This window comes from Urocitellus parryii, chromosome 3 (genome assembly GCF_045843805.1).
Source record: "Urocitellus parryii isolate mUroPar1 chromosome 3, mUroPar1.hap1, whole genome shotgun sequence".
Classification (NCBI taxonomy): Eukaryota; Metazoa; Chordata; class Mammalia; order Rodentia; family Sciuridae; genus Urocitellus; species Urocitellus parryii.
Window position 1 is genome coordinate 172,688,600 of NC_135533.1, and position 26,727 is coordinate 172,715,326.

Genomic DNA, 26,727 nt, shown 5'->3' on the forward strand with positions numbered 1-26,727 from the left:
GATTTATTTCCAAGGCGCTCTCTCCTGAGATCTGGAACTCAGTTCAAGTCCATAACCCTTTCCCACAGGAGGGGAGTCGCAGGTGGTTTGGGACACTTTCTCTGGAACAGAGTTTGAGTCCTGGTTTTCCCACTCAGCTCTGGGACCTTGGGATACTTCTCAACATCTCTGAGCCTCCATTTCCTTGTTGGCTGCAAACTAAGAATGGTCACGATGCATCTCTACGGGGTGTCAGCGAGGCCACAGGGGCAGCCTGTAAAGGGCTCCTTCCGTGCCTGGCACATGTGGATGTGGGCTCCCGGGCAGGGACCGCCCTGTCTCCTTCATCCTCAACATCAGCCAGGTCTGATGGTTCAGCCTCCAAGAGGCGGGGTAGGGCGCAGCGGCCCATGTTTGCAGCCGGGCAAATGTTCCCGGAGCCTTGTTTTTTGTTCTGTTGCTGGGCCATTTGTTTTTATAGCTTATCGTTCCTGCAGGGGGGCTTTGAAAGGCTGCCATTGCTCCAATGGATGTTTCCGGTTCGCCTCCATCAAGCCACATTTAATGAAAACCAGTTTAAGGTCTTCTTTCTCATAAAATGTCTCACTGTTGCTCCGGCTGCTCCTCTATGGGAGTAATGAAGATGAACGCTCCCTCTGTGGGGTAGCACACAAAACCCCAGCCACAGGAGAGCTCCCCTCAGTCCCTGGGAAGCTGGAGAGAGGGGAAAAAGCAAGCGCAGCCTCTACCAGGAAGGAGGGGGAGTCCTGAATGCTCTCTTCTGGGGAATGGAGCAGGAGTCCCTCAAGCCCTCTCAAGAAGGAAACAAACAAACAAAAAAACCTGTTGAAGAAGGTCCTTCTAAGTCCCTTAACAAACATCTGAAGTCCAGAGAAGTGAAGCACCAGACCTAAAATCACACAGCAGAGCTGGATTTGATGGGGCAAACTAGGAAGAGAAGCAGTTCACTTGGGTTCTCACCCAGAGCTCCCTCCGCTCTGGAGAACTCCATGAGACAGGGTCAGGGACCTTCTTCTGACTGCCAGGCCTGGGAGGGAGATGCCTGATACGCATCTGACTGGTCTGCAGTGGGCACTGGGGAGGCAGCTGGTGGTCACTTCCACAGAGAGCAAGAGGCCTCCTTTAAATACAAAACACCCTTGCAGCATGTGCCTGAATGCCAGCACACCCTGTGACCACCAAGCCAGGCCAGCCAGGCCAGGGGCCCGGCACTTGCACTGAGAGAGAGAGAGGTCCTCCCCAAACAGGCCACATGGAAACCATCCACACAGTGTAGCTGTCTGGAAGGGACATAGTGATTTTCTCCTTTCAGATTCTATTTGTGATAATAAATCGTTTCAGAATTACTCTACTAATTGATTGCCACTTCCTGCAGAAGATTAAAAGGGTTAAATGCAATGGATCAATCTGGGTTCTTTGCAGTTAGACATAGATTTTTCTAAATGCACCTACTCTGTTACCTCAATTCATCTGTCGCTCCAGGCTCCATATTTGCTCTCACTAAAGCCCTTCTCTTTGGGGCTGGAAAACGAGAGCAGAGGAGAAATGGCTGTGCAGATTTCCTTCATTGTGAGCCTGACATTTGTGCATCAGCAAGGAAGAGATGAGGGCCCTGCTGGGGAGGGGCAAGGGCTGAGTGGGGCGTTAGGGCATGCAAAGTCTCTTCCCACTCCAGTTCTGACATTTAAAAGATGAGTGTCCTTTGATAGGTCACTTGACTTCTCTGAATCTCCATTTTCCCTTCCAAGCAAGGTGCTCTGTTTACTTGGGCACCAGGTAGGCAACAGTATCCTCATAGGAGAGGCAAACTGGGAGAATTCTTACACTAACTAAAGGAACAGTCATCTCTCTTTCTAGTCAATGTTGTTCTTAAGAAATGGAGCTCTTCAGTAGTAAGAGTCCCCCATTTCCCAAGAGAAATGGGAAGACTGGATTTTTATGTAAACTACCAAACTCTTCAATCTTGGCCACAAAATCAAATGTATGGGATACTGTGCATGCAGCTTGACCAAGATGATTTGTGGATCTCTGGTCATATCAGTTTTAAAACTTCATGATCCTTCCTTAATTTTAAAGGCAGAGCATTATTAAATAGAGAACTGAATTTGACAATGAAGGGAAGATCTTGAGTTCTGATGGACCACTCACTCAAAGAACCTGTCACCTCCAGTGTTCCATGTCCTCATTATGGGATGGGGACTCTATGCCTGCCCTAAGGGTCTACCAATGTGTGTAGGGGGTTAAAAAGAGGTTCCCTTTGCAATAGGACTCCATAAAGGGCAGAGTATCCATACCCTGCTTATTCTCATTATCTAAAAATTCTTGTCTTCACCACCAGGGACCCTGAAGCCTAAACCTGGAGCTAAGCAGCCATCTCGGAGACAGCCCTCCCAAGGCAAAATGCCTGAGACAATATGGAAACCAGATGCGGAGCACACACCGCCTTACCTTTTTTTTTTTTTTTTTCCTCCCCCTCCCCTGTGCTTTTGTAACATTTCAAAGTCTTTCCACATTCATGAGCTCTGATATCACTAAACTCACAGCTGCCTTGAAAGACAGACTGTCAGATCAGGTATTATTAAGTTCCAGAGAGCAAAACTGAGGTTCAGAGATAAGAATGATGAGGCCGAGGTGGCAGAGACAGTGAGTGGCGTGAGAAGGACAGCCGGAGCCTCCATGGCTGCCCTCTGACGATCCTTTCTGGGTAGCTGGCTGCTTGCAGAAACACAGATTTAATGCATGGGGCCCTTTCTCAGCACGCTTTGAGACCACTGCAGCATCTTTAGTAAATGTTATTTTGGGTAGCAGTAATGATAATGGCAAAAGCAGCATCCGTTTCTAGGCACCGTGAGCTCTCTAACATATACACAAACATATACACATACACACACACTCAGACACGTAGGTACATAGAACCCCGTTCTTGGTCTGATTCATGTGGCATAGGACTTGCTTTCCTCCGAAGCCCTTATCTCCATGGGTAGATTTGTGATGATCTCATTTAGCTCCATCTCTTTCACTGAAATCTAAGTTGATCTAGGTCAGAAGCGTCATCTCTCTGGACTCAAGGTCACAACTCCAGCATTAGAGATGATGTATGGTAAATATTTGTTGAGCCAATGCATAAATAAATGGACTAACTAGGTTACACCCACTCATGTGATTTCTCCAAATCTGATGAGGTAGACATTACAAATTGTCCCTTGCTCCTGGCAGACACTGAGTCTGAGAGGGTCAGTTGACTTGCCCAAGGTCACACAGCTCATGGGATATGGAGACAGATTCCTCCAAGGTCTGCCTGATTTCCAAATATTCAAAGGTACAATTTACAAAATGACAGAATGGGTCACTGTATTAGTCTGCGTTCTTCAGGGAACCAGAATCAAAGGGACATATTTACAAAGAGAGAGGTTTATTGTAAACCTCTCAGGAGAGTTGGAGGCAAGTCCCATATCTGATGGGGGTAAGCCACAGGGCTGGAGACCCAGGAAAGCATTTGATGCCAAAGTGATTGGCGGGCAGAATTCATTTCTTGCTCAGAAAAGTCAGTCTTGGTTCTGTGAAGGCCTCCATTTGGAGGCCCATGGATATTTCAGGGCAAATTTGCTTTATTTAAAGTCCACTGATTATAATGTCAATCTCATTCAAAACACACCTTCACAGAAATATCCACAATAATGTTTAACTAAATATCTGAGCACCATGGCCCAACAAAGTTGACACATAAAATTAATCACCACGACCTCTATCTACCCATCTCTCAGATTCAACCACTATCAAAATGCTCTATCTACTAGCCTGCTCCTGTTTTTTCTTTTCTCCTTTTCTTTCATGTTGGCGAAATGTTTTGAAACATACACCAGGCCCCCTATCTTCAAGCCCCAATCTACCTTCTAAATCAAGCTGCTGACTTCAATGCATACAAGAGTCCTGTACCTGCCAGGGCTCTGCTCCCTAAAACCCTGTTCCTGTAAACCCCACTTCTCCATGCAAAGAGGAGGCTTCTTGGCACTCACATCCCGTCTGTACCACCTAAAGGGAGCTCTGATTTGCAGGACAATCTCCATGGTCTCAGTGAGAACCTCCCTCTCTGCTCAGGCAAGACTGTACATTAACTTGACCTTGGCCAGGGGTGGGGGTGGGGCAGGGAGCAAATCAGTCTCCATTTGTCGGAGGCCACGTGTTGTTTTCATTTTCATGTTGCGCCTGCCTGTTTTCCATCCTTTTATTGCTTTCTCCTCCCTCTTTCTTCCCTTCTCCCTCCCCCTCATTCTTTTCTGTCTTTGAGGGGTCTGGACTTTTGCACACCAGAAAAAGGGACCTATTTAATCTACTGTATTTACAAGCTTCATAAACAAGCTACAGTGAGTGAATCATGGAAAAAATCCACTTTATGTGAAAAAGTTCATTAGAGGACTTTGTTCTATTAAAATGCCTGGTGTAACTAAGCAACCCAGCAAATTAGGAAAAAGAGAGAGAGAAAAAGAGAGAAGAAAGGGACTCCTGAGCAGCATGCCCCTCTTGGCATATATATCCCATAATCCCACAGTATTTCTATTGTTTCTCATAGTTTAAATTCACTACAATGGAGTTTTCCTTTAGGAAAGAGATGCAGGAGTTATTTCATGTTTTTTATAATATTCTCCTTCTTAAAAAAAAAAGCCTACATTTAAAAAAATGTGCAAATGCATTTAGAAACTGAGGTTTAAAAATGGAACGAATGGATTCTTCTCTTAAGGGGTTGAATAATTGGTAATCATTCTTCTAGTTGGGCATAATTTTGTCTGGCTTTTGTAACTTCCTGATTCTGTGTTGTTATTATGGTGGGTTTCTCCCACCTTTTCTATCTTCTTGATAACAATGACAAATCACTCTGAATGCACCAGCACTGTCCTGAATGCCCTCATAATTATTAATTACAATGGTAATTATGTTTGATCCTCACAAAAGTCCCAGAGGACACAGAGGCTTTGCAGGGTTAAATCTCTGGCCCCCAGGTCACAGCTAGGAAATGGCAGCAATGAGACTCTGACCTCACAGTCAAAGCTCTGCGCGGAAGCCTAATATTTTTTGTTAAAAAAAAAAAAAAAAAGGATTGGAGACCATGATCATAATAATAATCTTGTCTTTAGGAGGTAGGAATATGAGAGCCTTGGAGGTTTTCTTTAACCTTCATTAAAATGTACAAATCTTCTATAGTGCATTATGGAACTTTGCTTTTAAAACTGTTTTGTGGGGAAATCATGTAATCCTGCCTGGGCTCATCTAAGGATGACTAAGGGTTGTGTAGTGAGAGGGCCTCATATAGACCTTTGCATGGTTCCCTGCATGCACCGAGGTAAAATGCAGTGTTCCAGGGTGCAGGGGACTGGGCCAGTCTCCTTATCATCCAGAAGATGAGGAGCCCTCCCTGGACCTCAACTGACCTATCTGTAGAACAAGACTGACAGACTGAAGCAGTTTCCAAGAGCCCTTCTGGCTGTAAACTTTTATGACCCCTAGAATTGTTTATGAAAAAACTTTTTTGAAGTCAAAGATGGCCTATTCGTCACCAAATACTCAAAGATTCTGCTCTGTTATGGGGACTCAAGATGTCCTTAAAGGTAGGAAGGACTCCCAGCTATCTCCTGAACTTTTATGATATCTCCTGCCTTCAAGATAGGTGGGGGAGGACAGGAAGAGCCAGCAGCCAGGCAGAGGCTGGCCTCTTTGGAATCCTGGGGAGAGACTTGGGCCCATGTTCAGGAGGCACCAAATGGATGACACCCTTTCCTGGGGTATGGTGGGTCTCAGGCTGCTGAGACTGGAGAGGTCCTCTCCTGCTGTGAAGGCGCAGTCTAAGAAAATGGCAAAACAAAGCCATTTGCAAACACCATGGCTGTGACTCTTCCCTGCTGCTTCCCAGGGACTGGGACTCCATGAGCATGCCCCCTGCTATCGGCTGTCCTTGTTTTAAACCGAGAGTTAGGGCTGGGCTGGGGGCACGGCTGGCCTCAGCTTGGAGAGCCTGGTTTACAGGGCTGGCAAGCATCCCTCTGCGAGGCCCCAAGAGAGAGTACAGCTGCTGGGCCTCCTCAGCCTTCAGCTCTGCAAAGGAAGGAAAGGGGTCTTGGGCTACAGCCCAAAGCTCTGGCTCCTATACAGACACTCTGCCAGCGACCCTGCGGATCCCACTTCCCACCACCACACCCGGCCACCTCGGGGAAGTCAGCACCAGGCGCTGCAGACAAAAAAATCAAAATGCTTGCACAAGTAACAGGAATAATCCTAATAATCTTAGACCCGCCGCCCTTGCTAACAGGACCATAAAGGGCATTTGTTTCTAATTAAACACCAAAACCCTAAACCTTTCAACTCTGCATCCACAACTACTGTAAATGTTTATGAAAAACGGGAAATTCTCCTTTAATTCAAACCATGCCAAAAATGCGTTTTCGTTGTCTCAACCCAAGGCGCAGCCCGGGGAGCCCCACTTGCGCACATCCGAGCTTTAAACTGGGAAAGGCCACAGGCCTGGAGCCAGGCCTTCCGGGAAGAGACCTGGTGAGACAAGGTCTCCTCACCTCAGCTGATCTCAAAAGGGACAGAGCAAGCTCCAGGCAGCTTCCAGAAAGAGAAAGATCAGCAGGGCATTCATGTTTTAGAGAGAGGGTCGAAGAAATCTTAGAAATGGATGAGGCTGCCCAGCAAAAATGGGTCAGAGGGGAAAGTTCTAGAATCAGACAACAGGGTCAATGTCTTTCCACCTGGGTAAAATTGTTGCACTTTCCTAGTTTGGGGTTCTTCCGGGGTCATGATTAAGTGAAATGAACCCTTAATAGGGTGGTGAGTGAATCTGGCAGTGTCCCCGTTCTCAAGAGAAGTAGATTAATCAGACCCTCAGACCCAGCTCTGGGGGGTCTTCTGGGAGCCCTTCTGTTCCCTTGTCAGTAAGTACCCTTAGGACTGCACTGCTCTCTCAGAAGCTTTCGAAGAAGAGAACAGTCCCTTCAATAATTCCAGTGTGACTGTACTCAAGGACTGGGGCAACTGGAATGCCTGTCCTTCAAATCCCAGCCTCCAGTCTGTGGCACCCAGAGCCCGTCACACTGATAACCATGAGAGGATGGGGAAATGCCCAGAGAAGGAGGCAGCTCTACCTTTTCATTAAGTCCCAGGTTTTCAACTCTACAAACATAATAAATATTCAATTATTATTTCCAGTTACACTAAGTGGTATATTTGTTGCTTGATTTGTTTTTATCGGTGTTTCCTACCTATCAGAGGATGGCAGCTGCCTGACTAGAGACATTTCATTTTGGGTGAGAAAGACAGAACAGGAAGGAAGCCCCAAGGGTTTGTTTGATTGCCTTGCCTCACTCTTCACCCAGCCTTAAACATGTGAGGATTTACTTTGCAGGTCTTTGGGGAGGATGGTTAGTACCTAAAATCTGGCTCTGAATAATTCTTTCTCCCATTTCCTGGACATTCCCACTAACAATGTTATCAGCACCCTGTTTTTCAAAAAAAGGGAGGTCCAGCCTCCCAGTGCCCAAAATGGAGCCACACTGCTTCCTGCTAAAGGGGTACAGGGGGGATTTATTACATATCATCCATTTGTCCTCTGGGAAGGAGGGCCAAACTCCTCCACTTTCTGTCCACAAGTTCCATCCCCAGCTCCAGACACAGAGCACATGAGTTAGCTTGTCCAGTCACAGGAGCACACTCCTTGGCCCACAGTGACCTAGTCAGATCCACTGATCTGAGTTGAATTTGGCTACACAATTGGAAGAAAGGTGTCTTGTCTTTGAAAATAAACCTGAACCTGGAAGAAAAAGATGGCTACAGCCATCTTGCTACCAGGTAAAGTCCAAGGAGGTGATTAACACACAGTTGAAAGTACAGGTAGGTGCAGGGTGAAGAGAAATCTGGTTCTGCTGACTGTATCATCTGAACACCTGGACTCCACCAGACCTGAAGGTGGAACTCAATCTTCTAATTCTACATGAAAAAAAAAATCCTCTCATTTGTTGAAATGATTTTGATATTTTTCTTTCACTTGTAACCAAAGGATTGCAAAATATATCAGCAACATCCAACACATATCTAGCCAAAACTGCTCTGTGTCAGGCACTATGATAGTTATACTGTCAGATACCAGGATTTCATGCATACACACATAGATCTAGAGATGAGATGTGCATCCTGATAAGTGCTGAGAGGGAGATACCAAGGTCTCACAACGTGAAGATGAACAGCCTGCTTCTGGCTAGAGACCAGGAGCCAGGTTCATAGAGATGGCAGAGAAGAACCACTTGGAAGAGAGTTGGAATTTGACCAGCAGAATTTGGGGTGGCAAGTGGCAGATGGCATGCTGGTGGAGAGGCAGCATGAGCAAAGGTGCAGGGGACGTGCTCTGGAACACGAGACGTTGTGTTGACATATGAGCACCAGAGAAGCAAGGGCAGACAGTGAGAAGGGCCCACCCTTTCTCCCCTCAGAGCACCTTGAATGTCTTCATCTCGACCCTGCAGCCATTCTGCCTGAAATTCTGCCATGTCTGGCTGCTGAGGGCAAAGGTCTATATAATAGATCTGTCTGCAAAGGATTCGCTTCTCCTCAGTACCCTTGGGGGAATCCTTTATGGGAGAAGCAGTTGCCTCATAAGCTCTGCCACCACTAAAAGCTCAACAGCTCAGTTGGCATCGGCCTCTATTTCTTATCCCTTGGCTTTTGCATTCCCTATGGCTCCAGCCACAGGGCCTTTGCCCATGCTGTTTCCTCTGTCAGTTATGTTATCTCTTTACCTAATTAACTTCAATTTATCCTTAAGAAGGGATGAAGGGATGCTTCATAAAGGGAGCCCTCTGGGGCCTCTAGGGCTCAACTCCTCTTTGTGTAGAGGTGAAGGCTAAGGGTCCCAGGGACAGAATGGCTAGGTTTGAATTTTGCTCCAGAGCTTACCTTCCTGTGCCTGTTTTCTCATGTGTAATGTTGACACAATGGAAAGACTTGACAGTGACAATAGTGTTGGCATATAACAAACACTAAAAGAACAGATGCCATCACCATTCGACTTCAGAGCAACCCATCTCATCGGCCTCTTTACAGTTGCAATTTAATGCCTTCATGTGAACCTTGATTCTCACCTGTCTTTGCCAACTGACCGAAAGTCCCACGAGGCTTTGTCCCCCGCAGTATCTCTAGCACTTAGTACACTGCCTAGCACATAATAGGCACTTGATAAATATCTTGAGAATACAGGTATGAAATAAAAGAAACCAGAGTGGGGGAAACGAGGCCCTGATGTTCTTGTAAAAACTCTGACCTAAGAAGGTTTCTCCAAGTAATCCAGGAGCAAGATCTTGAAAGTTTCAAATGTCTATGGTTTCAAAGAAAACAGGATCCAGAAGATGCTCTGGTCATCCATTTACCCTTCAGTAATCCATTTACTCCTTAAAAATGGATAGAAGGCTCAGAGCAAATGTGGCTGGCCAACCAGATGTAGTACTCCAGTTAGCAGAAGTCAATCTGATGTGTATCAAATGACTCTTATTTCTCTTCCAGCAGAAATTTCTCTGAAAAGAAATTTCTGAGTTTGTGACCTTTGGTCTAGATTTTAAATAATATTATGTTTTGCTCTGAAATGCTATTGTCTGAGAGTTTACATGTTTGGGGTCTGTTTAAATGTGTTCCTTATACCATATAATGGGCCAGATTTTCTTCTGAGATCTAGACTGAATCTCCAAAGTATGGAATACGTTACAGATTTAGGGATAATCTAGGGATAAACAGGTATCCAGGCCAAACATGTTTATTTATTTATTTATTTTTGGTACCAGGGATTGAACTCAGGGGCACTTAACTACTGAGACACATCATCAGCCTGCTTTTTATATTTTATTTAGAGTCAGGGTCTTGCTGAGTTGCTTAGGGCTTCACTAAGTTGATGAGTCTGGCTTTGAATTTGTAATCCTCCTGCCTCAGCCTCCAGACCTCCTGGAATTATAGGCATGAACCACTGTGCCCAGATCTAAGCCAAACTTTTGATCCATTGTTTTCCTTTGGTCTTCCAGAAAGCAGAGCGGGGACACAAATGAGCAAAAGTGGGCATGCTTTGCCAGGAGACATCATTAGCATGGCCCCTGCAAAACCCATCGAATTAGTCCCACAGCGAGGTCTGCAGGTGCAGATGGGCAGGCCGAGCCCTGATAGGCAAGGAGATTGGAGTCTGTTTGCCTTTGGATCTACTGAGGCATATAGCTCCTACTGGGTGTCAATTTTCCCTGGAGCAGGGTGCAGTTCCTTAGCCAGCTTCTCTCATTCCACTCACCTGAGGCATCCTGGGATCTCTCTATAGATCTCAATTCTCCTCCCTGACTGCACAGGCTTGTGAAGGTTGTCTTTGCCTCTTTCCTTTTTACCATAAAGAAATGGTTCTCTGACTCTGGGGTTCTGATTCCATGAAGCATCCATGGAGTGTAATTCTGAATCCTTTTGATGGCTTCTAAAGAGGATGAAAGTGCAGAAGGCATCCAGTACCCACAGGCCCCAAGTACTCCTGCCTCCAGGTGCCAACGAATCTGGCCCCATCCCCACCACTAACCTGAACTCCCACCTCTCTGGGTCCTACTTCATTGCCTCTTCTAGGTCTCCATCAGTATCTGTTTGCCAGCTAGGTTGTTGGTTTCTAGCATGCTAGAACTCCAATTATCTACATCAGACAAGGCGTGTGTCCCTAGGGGGCCTACCCTGTGAAATGAAGATGAAGTCCGGGGTGGCCGGGGCCTCAGTACTGAGGTATGCCTGGTTCTCAGGGGTGCAGCCTTGATCTCTGCAAAACTCCACCCAGAGAGGCCTCAGAGGACAACACTGTTGGTCTATCCATCAATGTCCTCCTTGCCTCTGGCCTCTCTTCACTGGTGATGGCAAACAAAGAGAACAAGAGAGATTAATTTCTTTTTAATCCTTCCTTTCTAGCAGGGGGATGACCCGCTGCTTTGGCCTGTTTCAGCTTCTCCCTGGGCAAGGCCATATTTCATGTTGAATCATCAGTTTCTAGGGGAACAGAGCACCACCCCATGTATGGACAGCCATCCTATCTCAAAGGAGTCCACGGGGGCCGCTCAGACATGATCTCACCCATCCCCACCCTGAGAGCATGGTGGGGGCAAGGGACGCTATCTCAATTGTGTTGCCAAAGGAACTTGGGCCCAGGAGCAATGCAGTACCAGGAGCAGTAAGCCATCGTCCGTCCAGCTCTTCACCTGGGGCGGGAGGATAGTGTGGTGGCAAGACACTCTGGATGCCGACTACCCAGCTCTGCCACTGAAGCTCAAGCACAGCCATGGGTAAATGAATGGGTGTGGCTGTGTTCCAATAAAACTTTATTAAAAGCAGGTCAGGGGCTGGTTTGGATCATAAGCCACAGTTCGCGCTCACCTCTGTCTTGGTATAAGGCCTGGCAGAGACAGAGTTCCTGGAGTAGAGACCATCTCAGAAGGTGAGTTTGGAGCAGGGTTTCTCGCCCTCAGCATGGTTGACATTTGGACTGGGTAACTGTTGTGGGGGTGTGTCCTGTGTACAATTCAGCACTTTCTTGGCGTCTGCCCATTAGATACCTGCAGCATTGTCATCCCCAAGTCAAAAATATCCCCAAACATAGCCAAATATCCCCTAGGGAACAAAATCACATGCAGTTAAGACCTACTGAGCTGGAGAAAACTTAAAGAGACCCTGACATTTGACAGCTCTTGATGGTATCCCCACTTGAGGATGCTTGACATTCTCATTTGGAACAATCACTCTACCTGGGACCACCACCTGCTTAAAGAGGGGCTATGGCTGCCACTTCCTGAGTATGTGCTTCATGCAAGCCACCACAACAACCCTATGAAGTGGGCACTGCCTCCAACCCCACCCATCAGAGCAAATCTGGGGGTGGGCAAGAACACGCAGCCAGGTGGAGAGGCTAAGAAACTGAATCCAGGGACTGGAGGCCGACTCCCTAAAGTGACCCAGCCATTCAGCTGCCACATCAGCCTTCCTCACCCAGTATTAACACTGGCGGAGGCTAGGGCATCTCGAAGCCACCTGTCCTTCTAGAATATTCTACTTTCTGCCCTGCAGCAAGGGCAGTGTAGACATAGAGATAGACCCCTCCAGGTTCATGCTCAGCTCTCTCACTCTGAGCAAGCAGCTTCTTCTGCTTCAGCTTCAGAATCCTTGTCAGCAAAGCACAAACATCAGGAGCATTACCCTTGAAAAGCTACTGTAAGACCAAAAAGGTGATGGGAGTTAAAGGTTTCACCAGCCTTAAAGTTCTCTAGGAACACTGGTGCCATTACCGATACTAGCTAGAGCTGATGCTCTCTTTCTTACCTTCTTTATGTTTGTATTTATTATTTAGGGTTCTGAGACCCCTCAACCCTCCCCTGAGGTTCTTTTGGGACTTTTTTCGGGGGCAGCAATGAGCCAGATCCTATGTCCCCTTCTTTTGCCAACCGCAGCACCTACGTGGTTCGTTTTTGTACCTAGAGAGCCTTAACTTGGGATTCCTTCCATAGAATTGGCTCAGCTACTAAAACAGAGCTAAAAGCCATCGCTGTAGGGTCTTGGTCCCTAAGTGTGATCCTTAGGGACCTGTGAGATTCATCAGGTTTATAGAATACATGGCCTCATCTCAGAATCTGCCTTTTCACAAGAGCCCCCAGAGAAGCAAATGCCAGGGAAGCTTGAGTAGCTCTGCTTTAGGGTCCTCTCATGTAGAAAGCACACACCTGTACCTGCCTGGGAGGCCATGGCCAGATAGCTTCTGCACTGGAAATGGAAGACTGCTGCCTCTAAGTCCAGCCTAAGCTGCAGCTGGGAGATCCTCTGACTACATGGATATAACCGTAAACTGCAACAGCACTTGTAGTGAAAGAATGGATTGGATCTACAGTATGTTACTGCATGAATTCAAGATGACCATGAGGAGGGAGCCTGTTTTTCACCCCCTTGAAGCTTCTCTAACCTGTGACTCCTTGGATCAAAGCAATCTGGTGGAAGTTGTGCTGTGGTCTAGCTCTGTGAGGCTAGTAGCTTCTGCCTTGGACTTCTGGAGTCCTAAGCCATCCCCTAAGGAATCAGGCTGCCCAGGGAGACTGTGGAGGCAGTACGAAGTCTGTGGTCATCCTCAGCAGAGTACCAGGCTGGACTGACACCGTCTTAAGCTTTCCAGGCCAGCACTGAGAATCACCGAGTGACCCCACCACATGCACCATGCATTCGAGCTTCCAGCCCAGCACTGATGGAAGAATTCCTGACCCACAAAGTTGTGCGTCTATGCCACCAAGTTTTGGGTAGTTTGTTATGAAACAAAAGATAACTGGAAAAAAGTACATAGATGAGGAATATCTGTCCTTGGGCTCAGAAACGTACCAAGCCAGTTTAGAAACATGATCAAAGAGGTACCAAATATCTTTAATAAAAGAACCCCCAATTTCTTCTGGAAAACCTCCCCTGTCTTACTCTCAGTTCCTGTCCCATGGAGCATGTGACCAGACTCGGTCAACTGAAATGTTGCATCCCCTTGGGCTGTGACAAGTGTGCTTAGGAATAGAAGTGAACAGGACCCAAGCCATCCCTGGACTTTCACTGGAACTGTCACCAAGGTGCCCATCTGTTCATAGAGTTGTAGAATGCCAGGCTGACCTTGACAGCAGCCTCTGTCACCTCAGTGTGAAAACCAAGTCAACAAAGGAGCCACCCAGAGAAGAGGTGGGCCAGGAGATGGAGAAAGACGGCAGCCTGATGGCAGCTTTTGAGCTACTGGGCCTTTGGACCTTATGTTTTTTTTTTTTTTTTTTTTAAAGCTAAGACATTCTCTCTCCTCCTCTTCTTTTTAAATTAAGCCAATTTAAGTTGGGTATTTGTCACTTGAAACCAAGAGTCTCCACTAACAGAATAAGTTAGTACAGCTTAATTGAGTTTGGGGATGTCATATGAGAAAAGTCCAAGAGCTCGACATTCCCTGCCTGCAGAGAAACAACCTCCCAGGTCGGTGGCCTGCGGGTTCGTGTGACATCACAGAACACATCAGGCACACCAGCCTCCCCCCTCTCTTTTTTTCATTTTTCTCCAGCTGCACCTATTTTTACGGGGCTCATCTTTCTCTAGCTCAGACATCCCAAATGACAGGCTATTGGAAGACATTTCTGTCCATCCTTAATACCTGTGTTTAAATTTTTTTGTTGTTGTTTAAAAAAAAATGATCATGATGTGATAGCAAATGAATGTTGGCAAATTACCAACTGACAGGCGTAAAATTTTATGAACATGCACATTCCAAAGGAATGTGGAAATAAGCCATCCACTGTAGTCCAGTTTGGCAGAAATATTACAAAAATATAAGTTTGGCATATATTGTAATTCATTTAAAGATGCTTAAAAACCCATCCATCAACCTTGCACAGGAGGTCAAAGAAACATGAATCCCCAGTAAACAGTAACTGATGTACAAGGGAAGGCTGAGTATGGGCTCCAGATATTGGAAAGGACACACATGTGAGTGTGTGGCACAGTATGTTTGAAGGCTTGTTCTCCAAAACCTTAACAATTGTCCCTTAACAAGAAGCAAAGTGAGTGGTTCCCCTGGGAATGGCCACATGAATTCTCCTCAGAGGGGCTTTGTGTCCTGAGAATCTTTGTATGTACTTACTTTAAGGACTACATCTATAAAAGGAACAAAAGAAAATTACAACCATTTGCCCTGTGGATTAGGCACTGAGACCCTCCCTCTCTGTCATGAGCTCCGGAGTTGTCACACTCCTTCCCTGCCACAAGTTGGATTCCTGACTGGGACCTGGCCAACCAGATTACTGAGCTCCTGGTTATAGCAATTGGTTCAAGGATGGGTAAATGTCCCATCTGGGTCTTCTGTAAGATCTGATAAGTCAATGCTGAGAGACAGCGAAGTGGTGACAGAGACCATGACAGAGAAATGGACCCTTTCCCTCCAGGACCCTGAGCAGAAAAAGTCATGGAATGTGGAGAAATCGCTGCCTTCCCCTGGCCATGCAAAGGAAGGTCTATGTAGAAGGAGGGGATGAAGCCAATACTGCAGGAGAGGAGAGGAGAGGAGAGGAGAGGAGAGGAGAGGAGAGGAGAGGAGAGGAGAGGAGAGGAGAGGAGAGGAGAGGGAGAGATAAATGCAATAGGGGTGACAGAGATAGAGAGATATAGAGTCAGAGAGATCTGAGACCCAGCTGTACCTACAAACAGAACCACCCCTGGACTTCTCAGTAACCTTAGCCAATAAATTTTCTTTTCAGCTTCAGCCAGTTTGAGCTGGGCTTCTGCCACTTGGAACTGAACTAATTTTCACTGATACAGTTACCCACAATATTTGCAGCATGATCAAGACCATAAAAGAAGTTGGACAGTGGGGAAGGGGGACACGGTTCTTACTTCAAAGGAACTCACAATCTAATTGTGTTCCATTTAGTAATGGTTTACAAAGCATCTATTCTGTTTCTGGCCCTGGTAAGGTGCTGAGCAAGTGACTCATGATGGATATGACACGCACCTCACCCTACAGGGTCTTCCTTCTTGATGTTTTGAAGATGGGGAGGTCTGTGGTATTGGGGACCATTTTGCTCTTGAAGAAAGTATACAAAGCTTCAGGGAAGAGGAAAAGGCTCTGGTGATATGCACTTGGAAGCCCAGTTATGGTGTTTTAGTACAGCAGGGAATCATTAACCAGAGATTGCAAAATGTTCCTGCTTCCTTGATGTCTTCTAGTGCCCCAATTCTAAGTGCCTCCCATCTTTTAATTGCTTGTGAAACTGGGGTGTGCTTTTAAATAACTTACTCAAGTGCTTGAGATTCACATTCCCTAAATGCAACACAGGGATGATAATACTAGCATTCAGGACACTTGTGACAGAAACAGGGATAGCCAGCTGGTCATCCCACCTTTCATTCACTGTGCTTCTCAGTTAGGGTCTCTTGGCTTTTTAGCTGGACTACTCACAGCTCTAGAGTAACTAGGACTTTTCCCAGTCTCCCTTCCAGCTGTGTATGACCATTTGTCTCTGTCCTGATGAACGACATGTAAGCCAAGGGGTTGTATACACTAAGAAGGGTCTATAAAAGGCCCTCCACCTTTTATCCTCCTTCATTACAATGGCCTATAATATAGCCAGAAGGCAGGCACCTGGGCAGCCATTTTAATCAGAGGCAGAGATGCGGTCTTAGGGCAGGGATCAACCAGTGTTTTCCATAAGGGGTTAGATAGCAAGTATTTTGGGCCTTGCTGCCCTGTGCTTTCTGTAGCAGCTACTCAATTCTGTTTCTGTAGATGGAAAGCAGTCATATACAACACATAAATCAGTGAGCAGGTCATGTTCCACTGACTATGCTTTACTCACAAAAACATGTGCTGGGCTGCAGGCCATAGTTTGCTGACCCCTTTCCTAGGACAGAAGAGCAGCAAGTTAAAGAACCTGGATGTGATGACATCATGCCACACATCACCCTGACATGGGTGGACTCCCACCAGGCTTAATTTTTTTATAAGAAAAAAGATTTCACAATTATTTTCGAATTTCTATGATTCTTAAAAGAGTTAAGAAATGAATGAATAATGTGTGTAAAATAGCCAGCATAAAATTTCAGAGATAGGTATTTCCTCATAATAACCAGAGAGCTAAAAAAAGCTTTAACCCAGGTCCAAGTGGAGAACTTAGTGGCTGACAGGTGTGTGAAGCCTGCGGGGCATACAGGGAAGATTCCAGGCCACAGGCAGGGCACAGAGTTAACCCTTCCCCACTGTGTAGTGCACCTCGGGTGTAGACGGGTCAATGAATCCACTATCTACCTCCATGTTGCCCTCTCTTAGATGGGGCTGGTATCCCTTCACAGCTTGCTGAGATGTCGCTGTCAGGACTATAATAAACCTCTCAGAACAGAAAGAGTGCTAAGCTTTATTAAACATCATAAAGAAAATGTGACTGCCGAGATCCTCACAGGCTCACTTGGGCTACAGCTCCCAGGCTTGGCCGTAAGTCACCCTCTGGCAACTGAAGCTGCATGAAGCACCGTGTTGAAAACTTGCTAAATCATTTGTCACTCAAAGGCTTTTAAAATAAAATACTTTCAGAAATAATCATTGGAGTTCAGACTCTGCAGCGCGGCCTGTGCTGAGCTGGATGTAAATGCTCTATGTACACAGGCGCGTCCAGCAGCCAGAGCCATCAGGGCCAGTCAAAAGCTTCCCACGGTCAAGTTCCAAATCCAAAAGTACACTTCCCTTGAATTCCAAGTTTATTCTTCCTATGTCTCGAGTGAAATTATTACATCTTACAGGGAGGCAGAGGTCTCTCAGCCTTAGGAAAATGTCCTGGCTACTGAGTTTTCTGGCTCTGCATTTAGGTAACTTGACTTTCACTCCATGATATCCACTCATTGAACTTCTGTCATATGCCAACAGTATCTGCTCTATTTTGACTGTATGGGTTCAAATCTCAGCCTCATCACTTATCAATTGTGAAACTGTGGGAAAACACATGATCTCTTATCTTAAAATGGGTTACATGAAGGATTAAATCCATCTATTCATCATAAAAAATGTCTTTGAGCACCTACTACATGCAGGCTCTGTTGAGTGCATATGTAAAGAACAAAGGAGACAAATATCCCAAATATCTGGCATGCACTAGACTTGGTGCAGAGCAATTATTCAATTAATGCTTTGCTGTTATTATGCTGATAATTCATTTACACATACACACAAGGTTGGAACATATTCCAAATATTAGAAATCCAAAAGGAAATAAGAAAAAATTCCTATTTCCTTTAATAAGGGAATAAATCCAAAGGGAAATAAGATAAATTCCTATCCCCATGTGTATAGCACTTAACACATGGTGGGAAAGGCAGGTGATATATAAGACAAAAACAAGACCCTTTCCTAGGATTTCAATGACCACAGCTGGAATGGCAGTTCCAAATATGGAATGGTAGGGGTGTTATGAACTGGGAGAACCTTGCTTGAAGCCCCATGTACAGGTCTAGGGGAGAGTGACCCAAGCAATGAGCTATAGGCCCATGCAAAGGCTCTAGGGCCAGAATAGGCCTGGTGTTTTGAGGGACAGACAGAGGCCATCAAAGCAAGGGAAGATTGACACATGGTGGGAGGGGTAGGCATGTCCCTCATTATCCAGAAGTTGGAAGCCCTAATGAGACATTTAGACTGAAATGAAATGAGACTCCGTTGGAAGGTTTTAAGGGAGAGCCTGACCTGAAGTTCATTTTAAAACCTGATCTTTCTGGATGTATGAAGACCAGAGTGGTAGCAGGACACAGCTGGGGGACAGTGGTTCCTCACACTGCTGCGGGGTAAGAAATGGTGAAAGAGCAAGAAATGGACAGGATTGGGATTGGCAGGAGGTGAATGAGAAGAAGAAGATGAGGTGATTCCAAGGTCTCAACATCTGGAAGGAGGAGATGCTGAGAAAGAGATGTCAGCAACGGAAGGCAGCAGGGTCTGCAGCCCCGATCTGCGCTTTAGAGTCCTCACCGTGGAGAGAAGGTGAAGCCACAGGGAGAGATGAGGTCACTCCGGTGATCAGTGGAGCAACAGACAGCAGCCTGGAAAGTTTCCTTCCGGCCTTCCCCTCCCGGCTGTTTTATCGCTACCTGGTGAGTTCCACCCCTGGTGATGGCCTCCCTCCTCGGGGCCCTTCTGATCTGTTTCTTTTTAGAAGGTGGCTGTTTTCAGAGGTTTTTCATTTCTTTCTCTGGACTAATTTTATTGCTCATAGCCTTCTCTTCGGCTGCCTTGGCAGAGAGATGCTGTATATCAAAATAAGTTATTTTATTTTATAGCTCAGTCGAATCTATGTTCAGCTCATTACAAGTGCAGAGGCCTCACTGGCCAAGCACATTTCATAACTCTCCTCTCTTTGTATCTCCCGGAAGTCTGCACACCCCCCCCTCCAACGCCAATGGTGATGAATCGCACCTGAGTGCAAGAGCCCATGGCACACGTGGGTCAGTGCCAGTGAAACCATCCCCTACTCCGACCTGGTGACAAAACTGGGACCCCTGTGGTGGTGAGGCCCAGAGCAGGGAGGAGGTAGAAGAATCACTCAGCAAACAAGGATTGCCTGCATCTCAAAATGAAAATGTCCACCCAAGCTGAGCTCCTCCCACCCGCTTCCCCATTCCACAAGGCGGCAACTCTGCTCTTTTGACTGGTCAGGCCAAAACTTTGGAATCAGCTTTGACTTCTCTTTCTCTCACACTCTGCATCCAATATTTGAACAACTATGACCATCTTGCCCTTTAAACTGCCCCCCCCCCAAAAAAATCCATCAATCAACCTCCCTCCACCTCTCCTCTCCTACTGTCATCTTGTCCACACCTTCTAATGTCTACCTTCTGGATTTTTTTTTAAGCCTTCATGCCTTTGTCCCCTCACCCTCCTGTCTATTCTCAAATCAGCCAGGGAAATACCACTAAAATGAAGTCAGGGCATCCAGTCACAACAAACATCTGCCTGTCTTTACCAATGACTTCCCTTTTCTCTCTTACAGCAAAAGTCAAAATCTTTGCTGTGGCCTCTGAGGCCCTCCTCTGTCTGAGCCTACTCCCTCTCTGACTCATCCCTGACTGCTCTACCTATGCTCACTATATTCACATCCATTGCATGAATGCACACCAGACACAGCTCTATCTCAGGGCCTTTGCATGTGCTGTTTCCACAGCCAGGAATGCTCTTCTTCAGAGCTTAGGTTTTCACACAAATGGCATTTTCACTAGCATTTCTAATCTAAAACTATAAAAGCTTCCACACCCTTTATAGCTTCCTCTTTTCTGGCTCTGTTTTTAACACTACGCAGAAGCACTTATCAGCAACATATACTGCATAGGTTTATCTTTTACAAATTTATCTGTCTCCCAAAACTAGAACATAAGCTTGCTGAAATCAACATTTACTGAATGAATGGATGAATTAAAAGACTCTTTAAAAATTCGAGTTTTCTATTTAATTGTCTTTAACACTATAAAGGGCACTGGTCATATATTTGTCAGGATATGCCAAGGTATGCTGCAGTAACAAACTGAACTCTCAGTGTTTTTTTTTTAAATTATTATTATTATTATTTTAGTTGCAAATAGACACAGTATCTTTATTTTGTTTATTTATTTTTGTGTGGTGCTGAGGATTAAACCCAATGCCTCACACGTGTGTGAGAGACAAGCACTCTACTACTGAGCCACAACCCCAACCCCAAATCTCAGTGCTTTTACACAGCACAGTTGAGTCCTTGTTCATGTGATTGTAAGGGTTTCTGCTTGTCTTGGTTACTTGAGCTCCAGCTCATCACGCTTTCCCAGGCAGAAAGGCAGGGAGGAGAGAGCAATAGGAGCCATCTGTGACTCTTGAAGCTTCTGTCTGGAAATGACACACCTTATCTCTATTCAAAATTCATTAGTCAGAGCAAGACCCAAGCTCAAGCTCATGTCTGACTTTAGGAGCAGAGGTGAAATCCTGCCCTGTGCCCCAGAGCAACAATAGTAAAGGGCCCAAATGACACCCAGTTCCTCCCACCTCCTTGTCCTCTAAAGCTCCTCCGACTCTTTCCTTCAAGAGAATGTCACTCTCCCAGCCTGGCTCTTCCCCACAATGTACATGCACACAGAAGCCAAAGGCCTGGTTCAGCAGGACCAGCCCCACACAGGCCAAGGGACAGGGCTGGAGGAGTTCACATGTCCTGCTGTGCCGGTAGCACCAGCACATGGCATCCCGCCCACTGGCCAGAGTACAGCACTGGCTGATTTCCACATTAGTAACACCAGGATCTTGAAATGACCAGATGAAGACCTGGCCCTTTGGCATTCTGTGCCTTAAGGAAAACTCCATTTAGATTATTATTAGTTTTTAATGCATGGAATTTAGGAGGGCTGATCAGACGATCTGACTAACAGAAACACCCAATTCCTTGATGATTCCTTTTGATAGAGATGCTATTTGATCAGTCATTTTATGAACACTTGAATCTCCATTCACTGTTTCAACAAATTTTTACTAAGTATCTACTGGATACCAGGTACCTAGAAAATGAAACAAAGCTGCCCTGGAGGAGACCAAGTCCTATCAGGGTGACAGATATAATAAGAAGTCTCTATGATGGTGGCAAGTGCTAAGTGACATGGGAGAAGCAGAGGTGGAGCCGAGGAAGGGGCTTTCAGATGTGTCCAGAGATGGGTCTTTATGTAGAATATGGCTAATACAGTCGCTCTGTAGGATGCTGAGGTGATGGATCTAGTTGGGGCACCCGTAGCCCAGGAAGCAGATGGAGAACTATTGGTGTTTACCAATGTCTAAATTCTTCCTCTTCTTCCTGGGGATTGAACCCAGAGACACTTTATCACTGAATGACATCAATCTTTAAAATTTTTTTAAAAAAAATTTTATCATGTCATTTGTGATGTCCTGTCTCACCAGGTTGCCCAGTCTGGTCTCACACTTGCAATCCTCCTGCCTCAGCCTCCCGAGTTGCTGGGATCACAGGTATGCACCACTGTACCTGGTTCCACTGATCCTCTTCTTTTTAGAGTTGCAAACACAGGATGAGGCCTGTTTTCCTCACTTTTCATTTGTCTCTGGGACTCTTCCAAGGAATGTGATAGAAGGGAGGGGCTCATACTTGTCTCCAGGACCCACTTCCAGGAAATAAAAACCAAATTTAAAACTCACTACACTTTGGGGAACGGGCATGCTGGTCTTTTACACTTTGGGGAGCAGGCACGCTAGTCTCTAAGAGTCCTGTGAGCAACAGCCTCGACCATCAGATTAAACGGATACACACAAAGACCACATTTGGCAGCGACAATGGATTAGAAATCGTTCCATGGATACCTTGGGCTAACTAGGAAAAGGCATCTGCACTCGTTTTGATAACATGTTGACGTTCAGTGGCTGAAGAATATACAGAACAAGCTGGGTCCCTGTGCAGAGGGGTGGGGAAGGAGCAGGCACCACTCTGCCAACAGGAGGGGGAAAAAAACTTTTAACGAGGGCAAGATAAGAGCCAGACGTGTGGAAATATTTCTCTTTGAGGATATTCTTTGTACCAATTACTCTTCAAAGATATCACGTTAGCGTTTTTGGCACAACTTGACAATTAAATTAGATGAATGGTTTTCAATGTTTTTGCATCTGCTTGTGCCCGAACCGCTTCTTAAGCTAACATTTTCAGCCCGTCACACACATTTTTAAACTTTGGCAAGTCATATAAACACTGATTTCAATTAGGTCAAGAATTTAAAAACATTTCACTATTCATCTTTTGAAAAAATGACATGACAAGCCATTAATTGGGCTTGATTATCATTTTTGTTGGTGCCCAAAGTTTGGGGATGGAAAGAAACAGTCCATAAACTTCCACTTTGAGATGATGACTTTCAAGATGGCTTCATTTCTTGGATTCATTGATTTTTCCTTTCCTCCCAAGGATGAGTGGGACACTGAATCACCCTCCATTTCAGTTTCCTTGCTCCAAAATAGTTCTCGTCCTGGTACTTCCAGTGCCAGCTGGATTGTGGGCAGGGTAGGGCAGGAGAGGAAGTCTGGGATGGACATCTGAAAGGAACCCAGTCCCTCCAGTGTGGCTGGGGTAAGAAAGGAGACCAGAGGAGAAGCCAAGGCCCTGGTTTATCTCTATGGTTAGAATTTCTCATGTGGCATGTGGTGAAGTGACAATGGTACTTAAGGAGACAAGCACTTCCAAGTTGGTTCCAAATGGTCTGGGATTGGAAGGTGAGTGTGGATGAAAGGCCCTGAGGAGCTATGGCCACCAGAGGAAGCCTGGATGGGAAGAGGTGGCTACATTGGAGGGCATCTCTCCTGGGAGTCCAAAGCCTTCTGCTAATGTTCTCTAACCCACCCACCATGGACAGGCCCAAAACAATGGCCTATGTTGAGATAAGCCACCGGGTCTGGGATGGGATTAGGAAGCCCAAGGAAAATACCAAATCCCTTTCTTTTCTACTTCCAGCCTCTCCCCTTGGATACATCTCACCTTCCACAGGCTCCGATCCTTAACCAGTTTAGCCGACCTCAATAATGATAAGTGACGCTCTCTTCTCCATCCCCAATCTCGGAGCAGAGAGGAGGGCTCTTTTCAGGCCATCAAAAATAATTACTTATGAAAAATGCCACAAGTGCCTGCTCTTTCCCCATCTGATCTCTCACATGTTTAAAAATAATTCATGATCTGATGTTTTCTTCCTTGCTAGAGGGAAAACTCTATGAGGACAGGGATCGGGTCTCGTTTGTGTACCAGCATATTCTCTGGAGTTCTGCTGGTGTGACCCAAGTCTTTATTAGGATACTTGGACATCCACAGGGACCACCATAAAGGTTCTTTCCCATGTTTCTCCTTGCTCCCTCTGCCTTCTGACCAGCACTCCCCACATGGTCCTGCATGTCACATGGTGCCTCCTGCTCTGAGAGACTCTGAGTCACAAACTACCTTTTATAATGGCAGTGGTCTCCTGATATGTCAGCCTCACCCCCACCCGAATAATGACAAAACCTACATTCTAAAACACTAACAGAGTGCTGGCACATAGGAGGTGTTCAATTAAAACCCACAGGGCCATTGTTTCCTCCCACCTCTTCCTTCCTCACAAGATCATGTCAACACCGGGCCACCTGCTAGGTGGGAATTCAGGAGGGCTTTCTCTCCAGTCTCAGGGAGTGCTGTTCTTCTGGCCACCCACAGGGTGTGTGTGGCTCAGGAAGGCGAGACTGATGGGGCTGCTGAAGGGAGATGGCATTGGACATCGAGGGGGCTTTTCCTGGCTGCCTGTCACTATGAAACATTCCAGCTCACAAAGAGAACAAAGACCACAAGCCAGGGAGCCTTGCCTTTTATGGTTCCATCCGGGCAGCGCTTCAGGAACAGCCTAGAAAGTGAACTAGGGGCCAGGCAGGCCTGTCACCCATTTATTTGTACCTCGGTCGTGGGGCCAGCAGCTGGAGAAATGCCCTGGTGAATTGCTGGGCCAGCAAGTAATGCAGGGGTTTGAAGTGAGAATTCCATTGTTGAGGGGACATGGTTGCTGGCAATGAGCTTTCTTAGTGACCATCCCCAGTCACCTCCTATGTATATTCATGAGGTATCAAAAAGAAAATAAATAACAGCAGCAGCCATTATTTTTGACCTTAATGGGATATTTGGAATTTTCTAGAAAATAGCAGGCATTGTTAATTGAGCAGTCATTTCTTGCCAGGTGCTACACTGAGCACTTTGTAATACAAAGTGTGATAGCCACAGTCACAACAACCCTATCCCCATTTTCAAATAGGTAGGCAGCCGCTGGGGTGAAGGGACTGGCCCAAGGTCACACAGTGAAGGGTGGAGCCATTTTAAAGTCCTGCTCTCTGGTTTCTCTTACCCCATATAGCCTTCGTCAAATAGTCACATTCTATTAAGTGTTCAAAAGTTTTAGTTAACTCTGTTTCCCTCTCTGTACTGTGAGGAATTTGCCCCACATGATTTCACTAAGAGGTGTTTTTCTGCCCTCTTATTTTTGATTCAACAAGCAACATTACATACTGCAGATTTTCCTCCAGGAGCTAAGAAAACCACAGGGCCTTTGAAATTCCTTGTACTTGCAGACTGTGTGATCTTGTTTTTTTAAAATGTTTATTTATTTTATTCATTTTAGTTGTTGATGGACCTTTATTTTTTATTTATATGTGGTGCTGAGAAACAAACCCAGTGCCTCACACATTCAAGACAAGCGCTCCACCACTATGCCACAACCCCAGCCCCCAGGCTGTGCGATCTTAAACATGGCTCTTTACTTCTCTAAGCCTCAGAAAAGGGATCACAGTAGTCCCTAAGCAGTTTTGACTCCAAAACTCCAGACTCTTTCCAAGTATTCTACACCTGAACCCTATCTTTCCCTACCAGTCTTCTTGTCCCAAAATAAATATTTCAGTTATATTATGGAATTACAGGACATAACACACATGGACTTGGAAAAGAAATGGGCTTTGATATCAGACAGACCGACCCTTACTTCCATTACTTACTAGCAAAATATTTAGTTTTCTCTGTGCCCCGGTTCTCTCATCTGTAATATGGGCATGGATAAAAGCAATCTCTCATAGGGTTCTCGGAGAATTGTCTGTGAGATGCATTTTGCAGGGAGCCGGGCAAGAGCAGGCATTCAATCAATGTCAGCAGTTACGATGATCGTTGAACTTTATGATTCATTCTGTTCCTCGCATGCCTCTGCATCTGGAATGACGCTGTGAGGAGCAGCAGATGCTAGAGGAGTCAAAACCGGGGGTCCACAGCGCAACGCCAAGAGGCAATGTCATGGCTGGCTGGAGGCAGGCCATAAACGGGAAGGCTGGGGTAGCTGCCTGACCCACTGGACCAGCCTTCTTGGGGGACTCACAGTTTTCATTACTTTTTCCTCCATTTGCACTGTCAAGGCCTGTCCTTCCCACTAGTCCTCTGTTTACTGTAGTCAGTTTCCAGGACCTTCCTGAGCCCATGTGCCTCTGTCTCAGCTTCAATTTGAGTGTCACTGTTCGTGGAACAGTGAGACTTGCCATGCACCATCATCCTGAGTAACAAGTGTGCCCAAAAACTTCTTTGGAGTGAGGAAGAGCCAGGAATTTCCAGAGTCCTAGACTGTATGATTTTCCTACCTTTGACCTTTTCTAAAATTAGAAGATAGCTTATTTTCGGTGATTACAATTGATATAAAGCATTTCTCCTCCTCACTGAAGGGCTGTTCATTAATGGAAGGGCATTTTTGACTTGAGGGAATATGCTCGTCTATCTGTGCATTTGTGCAGGGATTAAATGCTGTCTCATTGGGGTTGGGGTTAAAATTATAGCAATGACTGCTTTGATTGGCAGCTATTTTGTGTCAAGTCCTTCCAATGACCAAGGACTTTCCATGTGCTCTTTTTAATCCTTACAAGATCCCTCAAAAGTAGGTTCAGTTATTTCTATTTGGCTGATGAGGAAACTGGTCCACGAAACAAACATGTCCCACTTATCTGGCTTAAATAAGGGACTGCACAGAATGGACTTTCCCAGGAGAAATGCACTCCCTGCCACTAGATACATCTGAGAGGAGGAGGATGCCTCAGGAAGATTCCTATGCCCTTGAGAAGAACTGCTGGCTGTGATTCAGATCTGTCACCTATGAAGTATATGCCCTTGAATGTGTCACTGGCCCTCTCTAAGCCTCTGTTCCCTCAGTATTCTGCATTTATGCCATGAGGAAGGGTCTTGTAGAACATCTGGGGATTCGAGATGTTCTCAGGGTGACATAGGAATGCTAAAGGGATGGTGACTCTGTGAGTGTGGCTGCTTAGCCCTGAGTTGATCAACAAGCCTGTCTCTTCAAGTTCCAAAGTCTATCCGGGTCTCATCAATGAGCCAGAGCCTAGATTAACTTAAGTCTCCCTCAGACCCAGGCCTGAAGGGGGCCTCTGTCTCCAAGAGCTGGCTCTACAGCTCGCTCCATCACCATACGGGTGCACACCCAGCCAAGGTGGAGAAACCATACACCAGAGTGTCAGCTTCCAGGTCTTTCCTCTGAGCTACTGGCTCACAGGAGGCATACTGCCCCATGCCTGTGGTGTAGCCAACCCAGGGTTCTTCTGATCAAGAGTACAATGGTTAAATCAGGATCCTATTACCAGGCTGCTAGAGTTCAAGA

General features: G+C 46.0%; 1 protein-coding gene across 1 annotated transcript in view; it reads right to left on the minus strand.

Moving 5' to 3' along the window:
• Positions 1 to 461: 461 nt before the first annotated feature.
• Erc2 (ELKS/RAB6-interacting/CAST family member 2) overlaps positions 462 to 26,727 on the minus strand; it is an 808,331-nt gene continuing 782,065 nt past the window's right edge. The window contains exon 18 of the mRNA XM_077796473.1: positions 462 to 605. Coding sequence (XP_077652599.1) covers positions 462 to 605 — 144 coding nt within the window. The remainder of the gene's footprint in view (positions 606 to 26,727) is intronic.